The following is a 12,869-nucleotide window of genomic DNA, read 5'->3' as shown; positions in this document are numbered from 1 at the left end:
AAAAAACGTTTGAGTTCAAAACGTTCGTTTTCCAGCACAAAATTAAATGGTAGAGGGGAAAAAATTTTGTATCTGAGCAGCATATTACATAAGAGACCACTTTGCAGATTAAAACTGAAAATGTAATGAAGGCTACTGGGTTTTGCTGAAAAATTAAGAAGCAAGTGTGACAAAGTGTCCAGAAGAACTGTGGCTGGTTCTGTAAGATGCTCAGTAAAACCTACAGCTCATTTCCTTATAAAACTGCACTCATTGTACCTGAGACTAGTATTTTTTGTTTGTTTTAAAAGCAAAGGGTCATCTCGCACCAAATATAGACTTTGTTTCATGTATTATAGCTTATTTCTGGTGGGGTTTTTTTTCCATTATATTTTCATTATTTTTAAGCCATTTTTGGTCTTGAAGGCTTTGTCACATGTACACTCAACCACAGTGAAATACATCCTCCGAGTTTAATCCATCTGAAACAGTGAACACACAAGTGAGCAATGAGCACACACACATACCCAGCGCAGTGGGCAGCTATGCTATAGCACCCAGGGAGCAGTTGTGGGGTAGGTGTCTTGCTCAAGGGCACTTCATCCCAAGGCCGCCCCATGTTAACCTAATTGCATGTCTTTGGACTGTGGGGGAAACCAGAGCACCCGGAGGAAACCCACACAGACACGGGGAGAACATGCAAACTCCACACAGAAAGGCCCCCATCAGCCACTGGGCCCAAACCCAGAACCTTCTTGCTGTGAGGGGACTGCGCTAACCACTGCACCACTGTGGCTTACCACAACATTGCCGCTCTACATTTCTTTGCACGCGCCTCAGACTTTTGCGCTGTAGTGTGTGTGCATATGTGTGTGTGTGTGTGTGTGTGTAAGTAATTTTATATATATATATATATATATATATATATATATATATATATATATATATAATGAAATGCATCAGATTTGACAGACTGGTCGCACACAACCTGATCAGTTTGATACAGTGCAACAGAGTTCAAAGCCGCAATTGTGGTCATCTCTGTGAAGTGTGCATTCTATTTTCTGCATAGCAGAAATGACAGCATAGCTTTCAGAGAAGAGCGAGCAGTCCTGGTAACCTGTGGTTGTGCACAAGCGGCTATACCCACCCGTTTCATAGCAGGGAGGGTGTGGGTAAGTGTTGACCACAAAGACATGTTAGCACCCTTGATGGTATGGAACTGCACACAGTCTGGCACGGCAGCATGTACAGTATTCCAGGTCTATTTGAGGACTACATCAACTCTGCGACAGTCCCACAGTTCTGAGTTAAAGCATATGTTATATTCAAAGTTGCACAGACAGAAAATCTTTTGGATGAGACATGTATCATATATTTATAACTGGGCTGCTTTTTCCATGTTGCTAAAATGTAACTGTACGCCAGTTATCACTGCCAAGGTATATAGTCATTATAGTACATAAACTTCTCTATGTTGTATTACTTTTAGGTTTATAGAAAATTCATTCACAAGGTTTATAGCTTATGCTGTGTGTCACTGAACCCCTTTCATATGTAGTATTAGGCTATTTAATATAATTATTGGGTGATCAGTATAGCTTGAAGCATCGAAGTCTCTTCACCCCTGACATTTATCATCTCTACACTTCTCGAGTGACCACTGATGAACACACCTCACTTCTCTCTATTATTACTGTTTACAAAGTCCAAATACATTTGTTATTTTTAACTGAAGTGAGGCAGTAATGCACGTCCCATCCATTTTAGCTGGGATCATGTGTAGTTTGTCTGGCAGATGAAAATATCAGTGGCTAAAAGGCTTGCTGGGAAATATGCCAAATAAATAAATTAATTAATTAATATCATATTAAATGGGCTAATATTGTGTGACCTATAAAATGTTGCCAAGGCAGTTAAACTTGTATTGTGTAAAATATTGAAATATTGGCTGGCTTTTTTTTTTTTTTTTCGTCGTGTATCAGATATATTCCATTCAACTACCATGATACTGAATGGGTTGAAGATGAGTTCAGGACCATGCTAACTGAATGGAATACATCTGATATGCCACGAAAAAAGGCATTATTATTATTATTATTATTATTATTATTATTATTATACATACACACTCGTTTTTCGATTTCCATTGATGTGTTTTTCTCTTGTAATCAGAGGAGAACCCTCAGGACTGCTTAGTCCTTCAGAGAAGGCCCAAACATATCAGCATTTCAAATGTTATATTTAATTGCTTTCATTCTTTCATAATTTCGTTATAATTATTCTCTTCTAATTTGGCTTCATTTTCTATCAAATTAGCTTCAGAAATGAAAGGGTTACCGTCCTGAAAACATTAAAATCAAGTCATCCAATGAGATTTTTTTTGTTTGTTGTCTCTAGGCAACAAACAAGAGTTTAAGAGTTTAGAGCCGCTCACTCGTTGGTTAGGACGTCACTGCCGGGACAGAAGGCCATGGCAGTGCATGTTTATGTAGGAACTGACCGATGAATTAACCAATCAGATTTTGATTTATAGTGGGTGGGACCAAAATTTAATCACCCTCAGCCTTCTTGAAGGCCAGCGCGAGCTTAACCGCGAGTCAGTGCAGCGGTGAAGTCACCATCCAGCTGGTGTAGTGTTCATCAGTAGCGTTAGCGAATGCTAATAAAACAGTCAAGCCAGTGCTATCGAGCAAGTTGCACATGCTAACGACCGAGAAACTAAGATTTCTGTCTCCAGACTCTTCTTCCAGGCTCAGTTTTGGCTCAGCTAAAGTTCCAGCTCTAATAGTAATGGTTCACCACTGACATACACACACCCTCTCTTTTCCAGTTTTTCAATGTCCATTGGTATGTTTTTCTCTTCACGCATATGCAAATATGCGTGAAGAATATCTAATGAAGTTTTGGGAGCCTTTTGGGTGTTCAACGCGTCTCTCTCTTTCCCAGCGAACAGAGAAATGCTTTTATGCATGCACAGCAGAAAACTCTCATTGAATATTCGCATCAGCTCTGATGTGTGGTGTCGTCATGTTGTCTTGATAACCATGCAGTATCATAAATTATATTGAACACTCATTCTCCATTGGATAGAGTGATGTAATACGCGTAGGATAAGCGATATGCTAACATATATATATATATATATATATATATATATATATATATATATATATATATATATATATATATATTATTGCTATGGAGTGTTTGGTCATGTGACTAAATGTTGCACGAGATCAAAAGCTTATAGCACACCACGCCCAGTCCTAGCAACAGCCCTGCCCTTTGGCTCAACTATGTATATTAGCGCAACTCTAAAATGTTAAAGCAGACATACCTTGGCTAGTTTAAAAAAAAAAGTGATGGTGTGGAGTCCAGCAATACTACAGAAAAGCATCAAGCTCTTAAAGAAATGGAAGATGTGTTACAGCCAAAAAGAGACCTACATTTAGGTGAATGTATTTTAATTAACAATAGCAAGGCTGTTTTTTTATTGTTGTGGCATATATGTTCAGTTTGTGAAGAGTTTCAAAGTGTTCCTTTGTGCTGACTACTTTTATTAAAATACATTTGTTGGATCGTAGCAGTTGTGTTTTATTGCTGTTTAAATGTAAGCTGGTATACAGATCTCCGGTAGTTGTTCTCTGCAGCCAGAATTCTGAAATATCAACGACCATGCTAGTGTAAGGTGTGGTGTCTAGTCTGCTGAAAGTTAACGCATTTAAAGCATTTAGTCTGTTCATTACCTGTTTTTGCACTTTAATATGACGCTGTTGTCGTGGGAAAGAACACACCGAATACTTCCACTTGACTCTGTGCTCTTTAACTGTGGCCCAGGACACGTTTGCGTACACACTGCTGAAAGAATGTGACCGTGTGCAGGCTGACCGATGAGATCCCAGTGGGCATTTGGCACACATTTGACCCCCATCACAACTGTATGTGGAGCTATTCGCTTCACCCAGGACCCAGATGTGAAGGGGGCCACTGTGACAGCAGGGAAAAACAAACAAACCAAAAAAGCAAACCATAAAATGCCAGTTTTTCTTTTATTATAAATGCTTGTTTTATATAATTTGAATAGTAAAACTTCTTTAAAATGAAGCACAAAACATTATCAAGAAGTAATAATGGTTTACATATGTCATATATACCATTTCTGTGTTTTTACCTTCATGCATAAATTTATATGCATATGAAGATTCTTTCTTTTCCTTTCTTAATTAACTTGAACTTGCATGGTGCATGAATTTTTGTTCAGTATAAATATCAAATATTAAAAAGTAAATGGATTGTGCATGAGTAAAAAAAGGTTAAAATGGTATACTTGAAATAATAATAATAATAATAATAATAATAAATCTTTCAATGTCCAAGAGTCAGACCTAAAATATGTAACACTGAAGACAAATTATAGAAAATATACAGTTTCAGACTCTTGTATGACACAAAGCCCTACTAGTTTCAAACAAACCAAGCAAAATAAAAATCTAAGGTGGAGTCTGGAACAAAAACAATTTTTACTTGATTTTTTTAATTTAATTTATTTATTTAAAAGTAGGAAGTTGGCAAAGATTGACAACTAATCTATACAGCTACAAAAATTTATGCTAATTTCAAGAAATGGGCTCAAGTGATTTGAAGGGAATGCACATCATCTGTGGTCCAGAAATATAAAATGTGTGAACTCTGTGCATGAAAGTGTTAAGAAGATTGGACACCAAAACAAGTGCCTCTGTCCTTGTATCTTTGTAATAATACGTATTTGGTCCTGTGTCTTTGCTGATGCATGATGTTCTGCGCAGGGTCGTCTCTTCTCTTACCCTGACACCCACCGCCATCGGCTTGGAGCCAACTACCTCCAGCTGCCTGTTAATTGCCCTTATCGTGCCCGCGTGGCCAACTATCAGAGAGATGGACCCATGTGTCTGACTGACAACCAGGGTGAGAAATTCTCACACAGTGCTATGTCGCCTTTAGTTTTACACACTCGGGCTCAAGATCATGTCTTGGCTGTACACATGTGCCTATATGGGCAGATGTCTAAACTCAGTGTGACACACTTCACAGCTCTGTGTTCCAGCACCACTGCACTGAACTGATAATGCAAGATATATAGAGTGGCAGCTACAGTTATCGACAGTCCATAATTATCGACACCTTTTCAGATTTACCAATAAAAAAAATTTGTTACAACAGTTATCAGTTAATTAATCAGCCGGAAGACCCCTCTCGCCCTTTGATCTTGTCATCTGATGACACAGCTCATTACCTGAGATGGAATATTTTTTAGCACGATCAGCAATTTGAGGAAAACCCGGACATTATCATCGCAGGTAAGCATGGTGGAAAGATCATGGACATGTTTTTACAGATCAAATTCACCAATATTTCATGATCTCCTTGTCGAAACCTACTTTGTTTCTTACTCTTTCATTTGACAGTCGCCATTTTGTATCTAAACGTGCATTTTTGAGAAGTCACGTGAGGTGTCGATAATAGTGATCACTTTCACCAGTGTCTACCGTTATTGACACCCTGTGGAATTAAGTGACATTTACAACCGTTATGGATTGATCTTTGTGTAACATTGTTGAAGTAGATGAAGTACTTCAACACTCTGAGGTCGCAGTCCCCCTGGGCGCACTTTTTGGACTGTTCCAAACACATGTCTGAAGCTCTGCGAGTTTTTGTGCTAGAAACATTCAAGTAACACCACTAGAAACCTTGAATCTTCTAGTTTTCACATATATATATATATATATATATATATATATATATATATATATATATATATATAACACATTTTTAAAACAAACTTTATCTTTAGCACTTTGTAAAGAGAATAAATTTAAATCTTGTGAATTTCAGTACTTCAGCCAGCAGCAGCCTCTTAACGACACACCCATCAGCTATTCACATGTTAACTGCATGGAGCATCAGTGTCGTCATTCGCACATTGTATAGCAAGGGGAGGTGAGAACATGCACCATTTCACTGGTATAAACAAGTGCACATGTTCACTTGTTTCCATACCAACTGAGAAACTTTGAGGAATGGCCAATGCAAGGAAGATGTCTCACTAGCAGTTGTTGTCATGCTTTTTCAGTTAGCGTATAGGGCAGGGGTGTCCAAACTGATCCATAAAGGGCCGTGTGGCTGCAGGTTTTCATTCCAGCCATGCAGCAGCACACCTGATTTGGCTTATTCAATCAACTGACACACCCACCCTTTAATCAAGGGTGGGTGTGGCTGCAAGTATTTGACTGTGTGAAGACAGTTCAGTTGATTGAATGAGCCAAGTCAGGTGTGCTGCTGCATGGCTGGAATGAAAACCTGCAGCTACACGGCCCTTTATGGATCAGTTTGGACACCCCTGGTATAGGGAGAACTACATTACATTTAGCAGACGCTTTTATCCAAAGTGATTTACAATTGAGAAAAACAATCAAGCTACAGTAAAACATAGGAAATCAGAGTCAGAAGAAGACTTTTGAAGTCTGAACCTTGTAAACATAGGTGTTGGCTACATAAACATAAGAACAGTGTGTCTGACAGGCCCAGGACTACAGAGTGTTAAAAAATAAATAAATAAAAGTGCTGTGATGTATAATAATTTTTTTTCTGATTCATAACAGAATGCTTAGAGTTTTTGGAATCCGATTGCAATAAATAGAATTAGACCAGAATTAAATTCCTAGCAAAAAAAATACATGCTTGAAATAATCAGATTTTTCTATTCCATTGATTGATTTGATTGATTACTTTATTCTGAACAATAAAGAAGAAAGATATAAAAAATAAAAAAATTTAAATAAAAAATGGAATAATCAAAACATCGTCATAAACAAACAGAATAGCGTAGCCACAAGGCAGTAACAATAATGTTCAGAAAGGATTAGGAAGAAGTAATAACTTATCCAATCCTAACCCTCTATACCACCGCTAATCAAACGTCACTTTCCACCATAATAAACTATATATACAAAAGAAAACATGCCAACATACCAAGACATACCGACATGGTATAATATCGACCAAATCAAAATCATATATACAGATACTTATGCATATATACACACATACAATACATCTATACAGTACATACATATACACCTACCTATAACTATATACAAAATACAAGAAGACCAGTCACAGACTTGCTCTCAATTTCATCATCACCTATATAGTCTGCCTGTCCTCATTTTCATATATTTTTAGTAACATGTTTTTATATAATTTTTTAAACAGTTTTATGTTGGTGCTATTTTTGAGTTCATTATCCAGACCATTCCACAATTTCACCCCACAGACTGTTATGCACATACTTTTCATAGTTGTTCTAACATTTACTTTCTTAAAATTCATTTCCCCTCTCAGGTTATACCCACCCTGCCTTTCCATAAACATATTTTGTACCTCACCCGGAAGAAGGTTATGTATTGCTTTATACATAATTTGTGCAGTCTTGTGTTTAACCAGATCAGTGAATTTCAGTGTGTGTGCTTTTACGAATAATGCGTTTGTATGCTCAAGATATCCCGTATTATTGACGATTCTTATTGCTCTTTTTTGTAATGTGCATAACGGCTGCAGGTTAGATTTGTAGGTATTACCCCATATCTCCACACAGTAGCTCAGATATGGAAGTATGAGTGCATTATACAGAGTATGTAGTGATTTATAGTCCAGAATGTGTCTTGATTTCCCCAAAATTGCAGTAATCTTTGCTATTTTTGCTTTAACATGATTAATATGTGGTTTCCAGCAGATTTTATGATCAACAATCACACCCAGAAATTTTATTTCATAAACTCTTTCTATGGTTATGTTGTCAATTTTCAATTCAACTTGAGGGTTCGACTTATATTTTCCAAATAACAATCTTTGTTTTACTCAAATTCAATGACAATTTGTTTACATTAAACCACCTTTTTAATTTATTCATTTCGGTTGTGATTGTTTCCATAAGCTGCTGTGCATTGTCCCCGGTGCAAAAGACGTTTGTATCATCGGCAAATAAAATGCATTTCATTATACATGATACATTACATAAGTCATTAATGTACAATATAAACAGTTTAGGACCTAAGACAGACCCTTGCGGTACTCCACATGTTATGGGCAAATAATCAGATGTGTGATCTCCAATTTTTACAAATTGCTGCCTGTTGCTTAAGTAGCTCCTCACCCAGTCCAAACCAACCCCTCTGATACCATACCTCTGTAATTTGTTGAATAGAATGTCGTGATTTATTGTGTCAAATGCTTTCTTTAGATCTATGAAAATTCCCATAACATGTTTTTTATTGTCTATTCCATTCATAAAATTATATATATTTTATATTTTGGTTCAGGGAATGGCATGCGATCTTTGACCTGGATTTTCATGTGGTTACAATGTCACTTTCCTGTTGACATTTATTGGTAAACTAACAAAACTAGAAATTGATACAAACAACAATGAATGATTAACAAAATGTGATCTAGGAAAATACTTAAAGTGGAGCAAAAAGATTTTCTGACGCAGGTTAAACATTATCAGTTCATTTGTTTTTACAAACATTAGAATTACTTCATTTACGTAAGCCCCGACATTTATATAAAAGATATTTTGTACTAAATAGAAGTCTATGTAAATGGCATGTTAGATGGTTAGTGGGTTGTTAGGATAGGAAGTGCTCTTTGAAGAGAGAGAACTAGTTGATTGAAATGTGCTGTTATTTTCGTCAAGTTTTGAAAACATTTTTCTGTTGCCAAACTATGTTTCACTGATTTACAGTAATTGGTTACCTATGGTAAGTCAACATGCCCTGCATAGTCATAGTTTATCTTCATTGCTAACTTTAGATTTATTATAGTCCGTGCATAAGTCTATGCATAAGATTATGAAATGTAGCTTTGGCTTTTAGGGCTTTTTTTTTTTTTCTTTGCAGTAACTTTCCAAGCAGAGAGGTGTGGGGGCAGGGAGGTACAGGGGCCAGGGTCTTTGTCTTTGACAAATGGACTATTGACAGTGACAGGGGGAGGGGGGATTACAGGTGAATTACACCTACCTCATCAATATTCATTTGAAAGGGCAACTGACTTTGGAGAAAACATAGATGGTCTGAAGTTTCTACAATTATTATTGAAACTACATAATGTTTCTGAATGCCGTTCTTACTTTTATGTAGCCAACATCTATGTTTACAAGATTCAGACTTCAAAAGTCTTGTGCAGATATATTTATAGTTTTTTTTTTTTTACAAGGTTTGAAGACTCTGAAAATAGTTTTTTGTAAGGTTGTGTTTGCACTTAATTTAAATAAAAACAAATTTCATTACATTCACTTTACTCTCATACTATTATTGCTGAGGGTGTCCAGAATATAACCATGTGTGTCACTTTTTTGTATGGATGTTTTTAGTTAGATGAAATACTTAATGTCAAGGTTTATCAGACTGCCACACTGTGTCTGACAGGCCCAGGACTACAGAGTGTTAAAAAATAAATAAAAGTGTTGTGATGTATATAATAATTTTTTTTCTGATTCATAACAGAATGGAATGCTTATAGAGTTTTTGGAATCTGATTGCAATAAATAGAATTAGACCAGAATTAAATTCCTAGCAAAAAAAAATACATGCTTGAAATAATCAGATTTTTCTATTCTATATAAAAAAATTATTTGTATATTTTATATTTTGGTTCGGGGAATGGCATGCGATCTTTGACCTGGATTTTCATGTGGTTACAATGTCAATTTCCTGTTGACATTTATTGGTAAACTAACAAAACTAGAAATTAATACAAACAACAATGAATGATTACCAAAATGTGATCTAGGAAAATACTTAGAAAGTGGAGCAAAAAGATTTTCTGACGCAGGTTAAACATTATCAGTTCATTTGTTTTTACAAACATTAGAATTACTTCATTTACGTAAGCACCGACATGGATATATTTATATAAAAGATATTTTGTACTAAATATAAGTCTATGTAAAACAAATTTTAAATAAACTGTTTTGTTAACTGATTACCACATACCGATTTATTTATTTATTTATTTATCTATTTATAAATAAATAATCATCTGGGTGTCAATAATTATGGAACAGTGCATAACTGGACAAAGGTCACGTGATCTGATATGCTAAGGAATCGGGAATCAACTCTTTTTTTTTTTTTTCCCCCCAGTGGAAGTTTGAGTAATTATTCATGCACAATTTATGTATTGAAAGTCTTTTCCACTTTTGCAACGGCCAGAAGATTAAGGTGTCTAATTGTAGCCGCCTCTCTCTCACTTTTATTTATTTATTTATTTATTTATTTAATATACAGGGGGAGCCCCGAACTACTACCCCAACAGCTTCACTGCTCCAGATTGTCAGCCACGATTTATGGAATCCAAGTTTCGAGTCTCTCCTGATGTGGGACGCTACAACAGCTCGGATGAAGATAATGTGACCCAGGTATGGACAGGTCACATGGGCGGGGGATTGGTAGATGTTGTAGACTTAACCCATTTCTAATGCTCTCTTTATACTTCTGTAGGTCCGTACTTTCTTCACCAAGGTCCTGAATGAGGCTGAACGTGAGCGTCTCTGCCAAAACATGGCAGGACACCTGAAAGGAGCTCAGCTCTTCATTCAGAAGCGCATGGTAAAGTTTTTTGCTGAGGTTTCGCTCCACTCATGTCTGAGTTTCTGGACAGTTCGAGAGCACTGTCTCAATTTATTTTCTTTCCTTATGTTTTTATAGGTCCAGCATCTGATGGCAGTGCACCAGGATTATGGCTCTCGTGTTCAGGTGCTGCTTGACAAGTATAATGCCGAGGGCAAAAAGGTAAGATTTCATACTGAAAACAAACGTGAGTGACGAGTTACACTTAGGCTTACAGGAGAAAATCACTGCTGTTCTTGTAATAGTGGCAATAACTTTATTTTAATTTTTTTTCAGAATGTGCATGTGTATATGCAGGGAGCTTCATCCACTGGGGCTGTGTCTTCCAAGATATGATGTGTGGAAATTCTCTCTCATTGCCTTTAAAACTGCAGCACACACCGAACAAGATCACTTCTTGTTTCTCATATCATTTAAGGTGTTAAAGTATCACCAGTGTACCTGAGTAACCTTCTTCATAAGATCATTTTTCAAGAAGTAAAAAACAAAAGCACTAACTACGCTAATCTTGGCAGTCAAATACCTTTTGATGCAATTAAAAAAAATAATTCTCCATCTCTCAACACACACCTGAACATTAATAATTAATGCTGAGGAAACACTGTTAAAAATGACTTGGAGACATGAGCCGACTCGAACATTTCTTCAGTGTGCAGGACAGCTTGGTGTGGCATTTTATTTTGGTTCAGTACACATAACCATAGTGTCATCCACGTCACTTTTGTGAAGTGATATTCATTCATTTTCCTCTCATGGGTCTTTCTGCATGTCCTGCTAAAATAAAAATGTTAAGTAAAGAAAACTTGAAGCGAAATTTCCTGTCAGTTTGTTTCCAGGTCAGCAAGCTAAAACCCTTAAGGCAGGTTATCAGTGTTTCTAGTCGAAGTTTGCTGTCAGTTATAATGATTTATGTTCTCTGTTAGACAGCTCATCGATTCCATCCAGAAACAAATGAATTTCAGTGATTCGGTAGCAAATACCTTCCACATCTACTCTGTCATAAGTGCAAAAATTCACATTAGCATCCTCATATAATCAACATTTAATATTCTGAAAGATTTTGTTCTGTCTATATTCAATTACGTTCTGTTAAATGCATCAGTACTACATGCGAGTTTGACTGAGCGAGGCTTTTATTTATGTATCAGAAGTGCAGTGGTTTCACTATTTGTCTGCTTGCCAAAGTAGCACAACCGAAAGTCCTCTCACAGTGAAACAGTGGTTTCACTGTTGTGCTGCTGTGGTAAGCAGATAAACTGAAAGTGCTCTCGCAGGTAAATGTAGTTAAAACACTGTTTGAAATGAACTCTGTGTGAATAACCGTCCAGTAATAATTATAGCTTGATATTTTCTTTGTCAGCATTTAATCCTAGAAGTGTCTGTTTTAACGTCGCCGTTAAAACGTATCAATATTTACTACAATTTTACTGGCTAAGAAATAAAGTTCTTTTTTTAAGCATCTTGATATATAGTTGAAGAAATGATGTGGAGTTTGAGAGTTTAAAATCAAAATTAAGATCAGAAAGATGCGACACCCACAATGCAGTTGTGCCTTACTGAAGTCAACCTTGTCATGACTTAAAATGTAAATTACAATTAAATGAATTTTTCAGAATTATGTTGAAAAACAATAGAAATGTTTGAACAATTTAATGCTGAATGCCTTAATTGTTTTGTTTGTCCCATATCCCATTACTCTTTCTAATCTTTCATTACTCTTACTCTTTCTAATGTTATGTTCACTGTTGGTGTTCTGTGTGCTCTGTAACTGAATTCAATAAATCAGGATTTGCTATGCATGATTGTATTTAATTTTAATCTTCAAATCAAATTGATGAAATACAGTGTCTTGCAAAGGTATTCATCCCCTGTGGTGTTTGTCCTGTTTATGCATTACAAGATGGATGGAATTAAAATGGATTTTTGGAGGGTTGGCACCATCTGATTTACACAACATGCCTACTACTTTAAAGGTGCAAATTTTATTTATATATATATATATCTCATACTGCTATATCGACTTGAACACTGGGTTGGATTGACTGGTAAAGTTATCAATTGGTTAAATTCATACTTAAAAGATGGAAGCTTCTTTGTTACCCTGGGAAATTGTTCCTCAATGTCCTTGACCTGTGGTGTCCCCCAGGGGTCTATTCTTGGACCATTACTTTTCAACCTTTATATGCTCCCACTTGGGCAAATTATCAATAAAAATTCAAT

At 36.2% G+C, this 12,869-nt stretch overlaps 1 protein-coding gene across 1 annotated transcript in view; it reads left to right on the top strand.

The window, feature by feature from the left end:
• The window catches only part of cat (catalase), a 46,226-nt gene extending 33,780 nt beyond the window's left edge, over nt 1-12,446 (top strand). The window contains exons 9-13 of the mRNA XM_060914369.1: nt 4,788-4,926; nt 10,308-10,438; nt 10,521-10,628; nt 10,728-10,811; nt 10,926-12,446. Coding sequence (XP_060770352.1) covers nt 4,788-4,926; nt 10,308-10,438; nt 10,521-10,628; nt 10,728-10,811; nt 10,926-10,985 — 522 coding nt within the window. The 3' untranslated portion in view covers nt 10,986-12,446. The remainder of the gene's footprint in view (nt 1-4,787; nt 4,927-10,307; nt 10,439-10,520; nt 10,629-10,727; nt 10,812-10,925) is intronic.
• The last annotated feature ends 423 nt before the right edge of the window (nt 12,447-12,869 follow it).

The sequence above is a fragment of the Neoarius graeffei genome, chromosome 2 (genome assembly GCF_027579695.1).
Source record: "Neoarius graeffei isolate fNeoGra1 chromosome 2, fNeoGra1.pri, whole genome shotgun sequence".
In the NCBI taxonomy this organism is placed as follows: Eukaryota; Metazoa; Chordata; class Actinopteri; order Siluriformes; family Ariidae; genus Neoarius; species Neoarius graeffei.
Note: the sequence above shows the minus strand (reverse complement) of the source record. Positions and strands in the feature narration are given on the sequence as shown.